This window comes from Myotis daubentonii, chromosome 2 (assembly GCF_963259705.1).
Source record: "Myotis daubentonii chromosome 2, mMyoDau2.1, whole genome shotgun sequence".
NCBI lineage: Eukaryota > Metazoa > Chordata > Mammalia > Chiroptera > Vespertilionidae > Myotis > Myotis daubentonii.
In genome coordinates, this window is record NC_081841.1 from 49,976,217 (window position 1) to 49,985,933 (window position 9,717).

The 9,717-nt window shown below is 39.9% G+C and overlaps 1 protein-coding gene across 1 annotated transcript; it reads left to right on the forward strand.

The window, feature by feature from the left end:
* Window positions 1–5,493: 5,493 nt before the first annotated feature.
* Window positions 5,494–8,575, forward strand: LOC132227543 (translationally-controlled tumor protein-like). Its single transcript, XM_059682759.1, has 3 exons — window positions 5,494–5,928; window position 8,074; window positions 8,174–8,575. Exons 1-3 carry the CDS (start codon window positions 5,554–5,556, stop codon window positions 8,359–8,361), a joined length of 564 nt encoding a protein of 187 aa, XP_059538742.1. The 5' UTR covers window positions 5,494–5,553; the 3' UTR covers window positions 8,362–8,575.
* The last annotated feature ends 1,142 nt before the right edge of the window (window positions 8,576–9,717 follow it).

Consider the following 9,717-nt stretch of genomic DNA (forward strand, 5'->3'; position numbering starts at 1 on the left):
AGGAACACTATGATTCAAAAGAACCTGGATTTGATCCTACAAAGTGGGCTGTGCAAGATGTACAGAGAGGAAATATTAGAAACTCTATTTACACTTGTCCATGTATTTTGGTAGATGTTTATAACTTACATAAAAGTGAAGTGCAATAGCATATAAATAACTTAAAATCAATTACGTGTGTGTGTGTGTGTGTGTGTGTGTGTGTGTGTGTGTGTGGCGGGGGGAGGGGGGGGAGAGACTATGTAAACATTGGTTTACTGATAAGCACATACAACCAAAAAATATCCGAGGACCACTTTTAGGGACCGTGGAGAGTCACTGAAGGCTTCTGAGTGAGGAAGTAAAAATGAGCATAATTGTTGACTGCAGGGGATAGCAAGAAACAGTGCCAGCCATGGAGGAGAAGGCACAGGGAGCGGTACCATGGCTGCCTGCAGAGAGCTGGCAACCTGGCTGACACATGAAAAGAACAATAGTGAATGGTAATTAGTGCATAGCTAATTAAAGGAAGGACAATGGGGAAGACATTTAAGAGAACATGGGAAGAACAATAGTTTTTTATTCTGTTTTTAAACATGCATTTCCTGCAGAAATAGTTGAATTTTCAGCAAGGCCCTAAGTGGTGATGGACTCACTACACTATTTTCTTTTCAAATTCCAAGCATTCTGTTTGGCCATGTTCCTTCTCCAATTTTAACCACTAAATTGATGTTATATTTCTGATGTCTTTCAGTTCTTAGAAGAAGAAACATCTAAAAATGTGAGTTGGTGATTAAGAAGGATTTACTTCTGTAATCTTGGTCTTTCAGAAGATATAAACATTATAATGATTAAAATGTCCAGGGAAAAAGGAAGTTAAGGGAGTAATTTCAGGAGCTTCCCTATTTTTAGAAATTCTACTCTGACTAAAATTTCCCAGAGAGGAATTTTTAAAAGTTCCCAAAGAACATCATAATAAAACATAATAATACCTTTTAGTTATGTATAATAGGGCCAATCTCAAAGGATTTCCATGATCTTATCCTTGCATTCCCACCAGTTTATCTACATTGAGTATAAGGGTGATAAAAGAGGTTAAGAGGCAGCACAGACTCACAGTCTGAACAGGCTCTCAGGCCTCCGGATAAACACTATGTTGGAAAAGAACCCTGCAGTGTCCGCCCAGATGCTTAGTCAGACCACACCCTCCTCACAACAACACCAAAGGCATTATTTTAGCCATTTAACAGATGATAAAAAAAAAAAACATGACTTGGAGAAGATAAGTATACTTGTCAAGGGCACAATTACTAAGGAGAGCTGGAATTCAGCACAGGTCGATCTTAATCAGAGCCTGTTTTGTGCCTGGGAGACAACTGATAATTTTGGGGGGGATAGTTTCAGTAGAGTGGTAGAGGCAGAAGAAAGATTATCTTATTTATCAAATATTTATTGAGGAGGGTGGGACTTCGAGCTATGGCAAGTGAGGAGGTTAGGCAAATCCTCGCCCCACAAAAGCATCTATAAAGCTGGGGGGAAAAATTGATGACAGCAGGCATTTTTAGTGCCACAGACATATAATAATTAGAAAAGTGTTTATGCTTGAATGCTGCTGAAGTTCAGTAACCACAGTGGAAATCTCTGGCATCCTTGCCTGGGAATTTTTCCCCTTCCCAGCCCAGTCAGCATGGATATTTGCCAGGTTGGGGGATGCTGTGAGGACCAACAGCTTTGCTGCCAACCTGGAAGAGGGCTCACTTTAATTGGAACAGGGGAAAGAGCCAATGATTCTACTAACCTGATGTTATAGTTGTGGTTGGGGCAAATGTATTCCTGGCTGAGGTCTGTACACATTTACTGCTGAGAACATAGGGCCTAAGACAGCCACATACTCCTGGTTAACCTTGTGGGTTCATGAATAGAGGAGCTGTGAAATGGAAAGTAAAAGTAGAAGCCCAATAGGATTGAAAACAGCCTGAACTTTGAATATGCTCCCCTGCACGCCCCCACCCCCCCAAATTCATTATCTGAAGAAGGAAGCCTTACTAGCTTGAGGTATTTGAGCACAATTTCTTTCCCATCATCGGTTGACCATGAGGCTCCTAAAACAGGGGCAACCCCTAGGAAATTAAAATAAAAACAAGAAAAAATAAACTGAGCAAAGATAGCAGCAACCATACACTTCAATGGAGACAGATTTCATAAACTGAACCCAGGCAACAGACACAAAAGACAGCCTTGAAGAAGAAAATTAGAATCCAGAGTTGCTACAGTATATTTTTTATATATATCCAGTTTTCAATAAAATATCCAAGGAGTTAGAAAGTATGACTCATTCTCAGAAAAAAGCAAGGAAAATATGACTCATTCTCAAAAAAAAAACAAAAGTCAATAGAAAATATATCTGAGTGTCCCCAGAAGTTGGATTTAGCAGGCAAAGACATCAAAGCAGCTATGATAAATAAGTTCAAGGTACTAAAATAAATCATGTTTAAAGAATCAAAAGAAAGTAGGACGATAATGAATCAACAAATAAAGACTCCATAAAGAAACAAATTATTAAATTTTTAGAAAATATTTTTATTGATTTTTTTTTTTATCAGGGAGAGAGAGAGAAACATCAATGCGAGAGTAAAACATTAATCAGCTGCCTCCTGCACACCTCCTACTGGGGCATGTGCCCTGACCAGGAAGCAAACCAGCAACTTTGCTGTGCACAGCACAACACTCAACCAAGTGAGCCACACCAGCCAGGGCAGAAATTATTTTAAAATTTCAAAGTGTAATTTCTGGAGGTGAAAATAAGCAATACCTAAAATGAAAAATTCACTAGAATGGCTGAAAAGCAGATTCAGGACTCCGTGAACTTGAAGAGATATTGAGAGAAATTATCCATTGAAGAATAATAAGAATAAAAATTGAAGAAAAAGAAACAGAGCCTCAGAGACTTGTGGGACAACATCTAATATTCCAACATATGTGTAGAGGGAAAGGAGAGAAAGGGTCAGAAAAAATATTTGAAGAAATAATGTCCAGCCCAGCCAGTGTGGCTTAGGGTTGAGCATCGACCCATGAACCAAGAGGTCCCTAGTTTGATTCCTGGTCAGGGCGCATGCCTGAGTTGCTGACTTGATCCCCAGTACGGGGTGTGCAAGAGGCAACTGATCAATGTTTCTCTCTCATCCATGTTTCCATCTCTCTATCCCTCTCCCTCCCTCTCTCTAGAAAATCAATAAAAACATTTTTTTAAAAGAAATAATGTCAAAAAACTTGGCAAATTTGATTAAAAACATTAATCTGCACAACCAACTAGATAACTAACTACAAAGGCATATAAACTGTTGAAAGCCAACAACAAAAAGAAAATAATAAAAACATCAAGAGGAAAACCACCATACCATCATTGATAACAGAGCAGCAATATAATTGACAGAAACAACGGGGTTTTCTCATCCAAAACAATGCACGCTGGAAGACAGTGGAATGGTTTATTAAAAGAAAAAGCAACAACAATTTTATATCTCACAAAATTATCCTTTAAATGTGAAGGGGAAATGAAGACATCCCCAGATAAACAAATCTGAGGGGATCTGTCAGTGGTAGATTGCCCTACAAGAAATGCTAAGGGAGTCCTTCAGACTGAAAGTAAAACACATCTACAATAGGAAATGAAGAGCAGTGGAAATGGTAAATATGTGAGTTAGTATAAAAGATTCTATAAATATGTTTTTTCTTGTTTCTTCACATAACTTATTTAGAAGATGTGAAATTGTATAATGCAATAATTATAACTATATTGAGGGGTTATAACATTCATGTGACATGTGATAATGATCATTAATATATTATGTAATATAAATATAACTAATAATACATAATATTAATTATTAAAATAAAGATATCTGAGATATATAAAATAACATGAAGGGAAGGAATAGAGTTATATTAGAGCAAAATTTCTATGTTTTACTGAAATTAAGTTAGTATTAATCTAAATGATAATAATAAATTAAGTGTGTATTATCTCTGCAGTAAGCATTAAGAAAGTAACTTAAAAATATACGGTAAAGCCCTGGCTGGTGTGCTAAATGGTTAGAGCTTCGGCCCGGTGTCCAAAGGGACTTGGGTTCGATTCCCGGTCAAGGGCACATACCTAGGTGGCAGGTTCAATGCCCAGTCCCCGCTGGTTTGCGTTGTGGGACATGTGGAAGGCAAACAATCAATGTGTCTCTCTTACCTTGATGTTTCTCTCTCTCTCTCTCTCTCTCTCTCTCTCTCTCTCTCTCTCTCTCTCTCTCCCCCCCCAACCCTTCCCTTCCATTCTCTCTAAAAATCAATGAAAAAAATATTCTCAGGTGAGGATTATAAATAAATAAATAAATGGTTAAAAACTACATTAAAAGTATATAGTAATATATATAGTTACATACATGCATATATAGACTAACACTGTACATAAAAATAAATGGCATCCTAAAAATATTTAACACTATGGGTGGCAGTAAAGGAGGAAGAGGTGAACAATAAAGAATGGAAACATATCAGATCAGTGGAAGGGCTAGATGGGGGAGAGGGGCGGGGGCGGGGGTGGCGGGGAGAGAAAGGAAACAGAAAACAAATACCAAAATGGCAAGTGTAAATCAAATCACAAGAATAATTACTTTAATTGTGAAAGGTCTGAGCATCCCAATCAAAAGACAGAAATTTGCAGACTAGATACCCTCCCCAAAAAAAACCAAAAAAAAACCCCCCAAGATCCTATTATAAGGTGTCTACAAGCAACACCTTAGATTTGATGACATAAATAAATTAAAAGTAACAAATGAAAAAAGATATACAAGGGCCACTGTAACCATAAGAGAGCTGGAGTGGCTATATTAATATCAGATAGCAGAGAGAGGTAAAAAACAAATGCTATAGAGACAAAGAGGGACATTTAATAATGATAAAGGAATCAATTAATCAGGAACATAGGATAATTATAAACATGAAACATAAAACCAGATCTGCAAAATACATAAAAGAAAAATGAACAGAATTGCAGGGAGAAATTCGAGATATCAATACCCCACTCTCATTAATGAATAGAACAACCAGATAGAAAATCAGTAAGGATATAGAATATGTACTTGAATAACACTATCAACCAACTTGACATCTATAGAACTCTGACCAAGGACTGGAGAATAGACATACTTTTCAAATGCACACGGAACATTCTCCAGAAGAAACCATATGTCAGGATATAAAACAAGTGTTCAATAAATTTAAAATAATTCAAACCAGCCCTGCCTGGCTTGGCTCAGTGGATAGAGCGTCAGCCTGCGGATTGAAGGGTCCCAGGTTCGATTCCGGCCAAGAGCACATGCCTGGGTTGCAGGCTTGATTCACGGTGGGGGGCGTGCAGGAGGCAGCCAATCAATGATTCTCTCTCATCATTGATGTTTCTCTCTCTCCTCCCTTCCTCTCTGAAATCAATAAAGAAATATATATAAAAAAATAATTCAAGCTTTTCCGCCCGCTCCCCCCTCCCCTGAGCGCCGCTTCGGCTGCACTGTGCTCGCACCGAGCTCCATGCTCCTGCTAAGGCAGTGTCTCCGTCTCCTTCCAGCCGCCATCATGATCATCTACCGGGACCTCATCAGCCATGATGAGATGTTCTCCGATATCTACAAGATCCGGGAGATCGTGGCCGGGCTGTGCCTGGAGGTAGAGGGGAAGATGGTCAGTAGGACAGAGGGTAACATTGATGACTTGCTTATTGGTGGAAATGCCTCCGCTGAAGGCCCTGAGGGCGAAGGTACCAAAAGCACAGTAATCACTGGTGTTGACATTGTCATGAACCATCACTTGCAGGAAACCAGCTTCACAAAAGAAGCCTACAAAAAGTATATCAAAGATTACATGAAATCAATCAAAGGGAAGCTTGAAGAACAGAGGCCAGAAAGAGTAAAGCCGAGGAGAAACCAAAATGGTGGCATAGGTAAACATCGGAGTTTGCTGCCTCGCACAACCACTTCAAAAATACAACTAAAAGACGGATCGGACATCATCCAGAACCACAGGAAGGCTGGCTGAGTGGAAATTCTACAACTAGAAGGAAAGAGAAAAGCATACCAACACTCAGAGGAGGCGCAGTGCGGAAGTAAAATACTAAGGTACAGAGGCGCACATGGAGCGGGCTGGCGGCTGAGGGCGCGGTTGTCGTTTTCAATCGGGAGGGAGTCTCAGGCTCTGAGCTCCAGTTCCGGGCGAGTCTCTGGGGACCCAGACTCATACAGGAGAAGCGGGACTGTCTGGCATCGGTCAGAACTCGAGGGCAGCTTTCTCTCGGAGGGGCTTGCAGCAATTGCCGGGACACTGAGAAGTGGGGCCTCTGAGAGCAGCCATAACTGCTAGCCCCACCCTGTTGATCCTGTGGGACCCGCCCCGCCCAAGCCCTGCAGGGAGGCTTTTGCTGGATAGCCTAAGGCAGAGGCTAGATTAGCACCTCCCTAGAGATCCAGGAGCCAGGAAACCCAGAGGTCAGAGTGGGACCATCCAGTTTGCAGCTCCGTGGAACCATAAAGGACCCACTCAGGGGGCGGACTCAGTGAGCACCAAAGCCCCATTGAAGCAAGTCTTGCCCCAGAGGGGTGTCTCCAGCACAGAAGTTCTCCCACTGCAGACACAGCTGATTCTCACAGCCAATTGGCCTGGAGGTCAATTCCTCCCAGTGATACCTATAACAATCAAGGCTTAACTACAACAAGACTGTGCACAAAGACCACAAGGGGGTGCACAGTCTTTGATTGATTTCATCTAATCTTTGATGTACTTTTTGTAGGCTTCTTTTGTGAAGCTGGTTTCCTGCAGGTGGGGGGACACCAAAAGTGTCCTCCTCAGGTAATTGGGGAGGCTGAACCACTGGGCCCTAGAGGACACTTAGCACAGAAAACCACTTTATCAACACAGGGAAGCATAAAAAAATGCGTAGACAAAGAAAAAGGACACAAATGACAGAAATGGAGGAAAGCAAACTACTGGATATAGAGTACAAAACCACACTTTTAAGGTTTTTCAAGAATTTTCTAGAAACTGCTGATAAACTTAATGAGACCTACAAGAAATCTAATGAGACCCTCAAGGTTGTGATAAAGGACCAACTAGAAATTAAGCATACACTGACTGAAATAAAGAATATTATACAGACTCCCAACAGCAGACTAGAGGATCTCAAGAATCAAGTCAGTCAAAGATTTGAAATACGAAGAAGCAAAAAACACCCAACTGGAAAAGCAAAATGAAAAAAGAATCAAAAAATACGAAGATAGTGTAAGGAGCCTCTGGGACAGCTTCAAGCATACCAACATCCAAATTATTGGGGTGCCAGAAGGAGGGAGAGAGCAAGATATTGAAAACCTATTTAAAGAAATAATGACAGAAAACTTCCCCTACCTGGTGAAAGAAATAGACTTACAAGTCCAGGAAGCACAGAGAACCCCAAACAAAAGGAATCCAAAGAAGACTACACCAAGACACATCATAATTAAAATGCCAAGAGCAAAAGACAAAGAGAGAATCTTAAAAGCAGCAAGAGAAAGAAAGTCAGTTACCTACAAGGGAGTACCCATAAGACTGTCAGCTGATTTCTCAACAGAAGCTTTGCAGGCCAGAAGGGAGTGGCAAGAAATATTCAAAGTGATGAATACCAAGAACCTACAACCAAGATTACTTTATCCAGCAAAGCTATCATTCAGAACTGAAGGTCAGATAAAGAGCTTCACAGATAAGGAAAAGCTAAAGGAGTTCATCACCACCAAACCAGTATTATATGAAATGCTGAAAGGTATCCTTTAAGAAGAGGAAGAGGAAGAAAAAGGTAAAGATACAAATTATGAGCAACAAATACACATCTATTAACAAGTGAATCTAAAAATCAAGTGAATAATCTGATGAACAGAATGAACTGGTGATTATAATAGAATCAGGGGCATAGAAAGGGAGTGGACTGACTATTCTTGGGGGGGACAGGGGTGTGGGGGATGCGGGAAGAGACAGGACAAAAACCGTGCACCTATGGATGAGGACAGTGGGTGGGGAGTGAGGGAGGAGGGTGGGGTGGGAACTGGGTGGAGCAGAGTTATGGGGGGTAAAAAGAGGAACAAATGTAATAATCTGAACAATAAAGATTTAATTAATAATAATAAAAAAGTAAAGCCTTTTATGACAGGGGCTGCAGAACAAATCAAGCACATCCTTGCCAATTTCAAAAACTACCAGTTCTTTATTGGTGAAAACATGAATCCCGATGGCATGGTTGCTCTGCTGGACTACCGTGAGGATTGTGTGACCCCATATATAATTTTCTTTAAGGATGGTTTAGAAATGGAAAAATGTTAACAAATTGGGCAGTTTGGCTCCATCACCTGTCATTGTAACTGGCTGCTGCTTTTCATCCACACACCAAGACTAGGACAAATGGGACTGATGTTATCTTGAGCTCTTCATTTATTTTGACCTTGATTCATTTGGAGCGGAGGCATTGTTTTTAAGAAAAAAAGATGTCATGTATGTTGTCTAAAAATAAAGTGCATTTAAATTCAAAAAAAAAAAATTCAAGTCATACAAACTATGTTCTCTGACCACAATGGACTTAAATTAAAAACCATCAACAGAATGAAACCTGGGAAATCCCCAACTATTTGGAAATTAAACAGATTTCTAAATAGTCTATAGGCATAAGAAAATAGCACCAGGGAAATTTAAAAATCTTTTGAAATGAATAAAAATGAAAACACAACAAATAAAAGTTTCTGGAGGAGCATTTGAGATCTTGCTCCCTGGCATATGTCCCCAGTTAGATCAAATAAACTCTTAAAACATTTTTTATGGAATACAGCTAAGAGTTCTTTTAGGGAGACACTTATGTCAGAAAAGAAGAAAGGTCTCGTCTACGGCCATACCACCCTGAACGCGCCCGATCTCGTCTGATCTCGGAAGCTAAGCAGGGTCGGGCCTGGTTAGTACTTGGATGGGAAGAAAGGTCTCAAATCAATAACCTAAGCTTCTACCTTAAGAAAGTAAAAAATACAAAAAAATGCAAACTAAACCCCAGGCAAGCAGAAAAGGGGAAATAAAGATTAGAGCAGAAATAAATGAAATTAAAAACACACAGACACAGAAAAACAATACTTCTGTATTGTTGGTTCTTTGAAAAGATCAACAAACCTTTAATTAGATTACCCAAGGCGGGCGGGGAGCAGAGAGAGAAAGAGGGAAGATACAAATTATCAATATCTGGAATAGAAAATGTCTACCCTACAAGAGTTAAAATATAAGGGTAAGCTATGAATAACTTTATACCAATAAATTAGACAAGTGACATTAAAAAAATCCCCAGATACAAATTACCAAGACCAACTCAAAAGAAATAGAAGCCTGAATAGACTTACATCAATTTAAAAAAAAAGAATTAGTATTCAAAAATTTTTCCACAAGGAAGGGCTCAGTTCCAGATGGCTGGTGAACCCTATTAAATATATATTTTTTTTCAATCTTCACTTGAGGATATGTTCTTACTGATTTCAGAGAGAGAGGAAGGGAGAGGGAGAAGGAGAGGGAGAGAGAGAGAAACATTAACTGGTTGCCTTCCGTATGTACCCAGACTGGGGATCAAACCTGAAACCTGGGTATGTTCCCTGACTGGCCACCGTTTGTGTATGGACACTCCAATCAACTGAACCACACCGGCCAGGA

Excerpts from the sequence above, each read along its gene's own strand:
- LOC132227543 (XM_059682759.1), top strand. The coding sequence starts at position 5,554 with ATGCTCCTGCTAAGGCAGTGTCTCCGTCTCCTTCCAGCCGCCATCATG.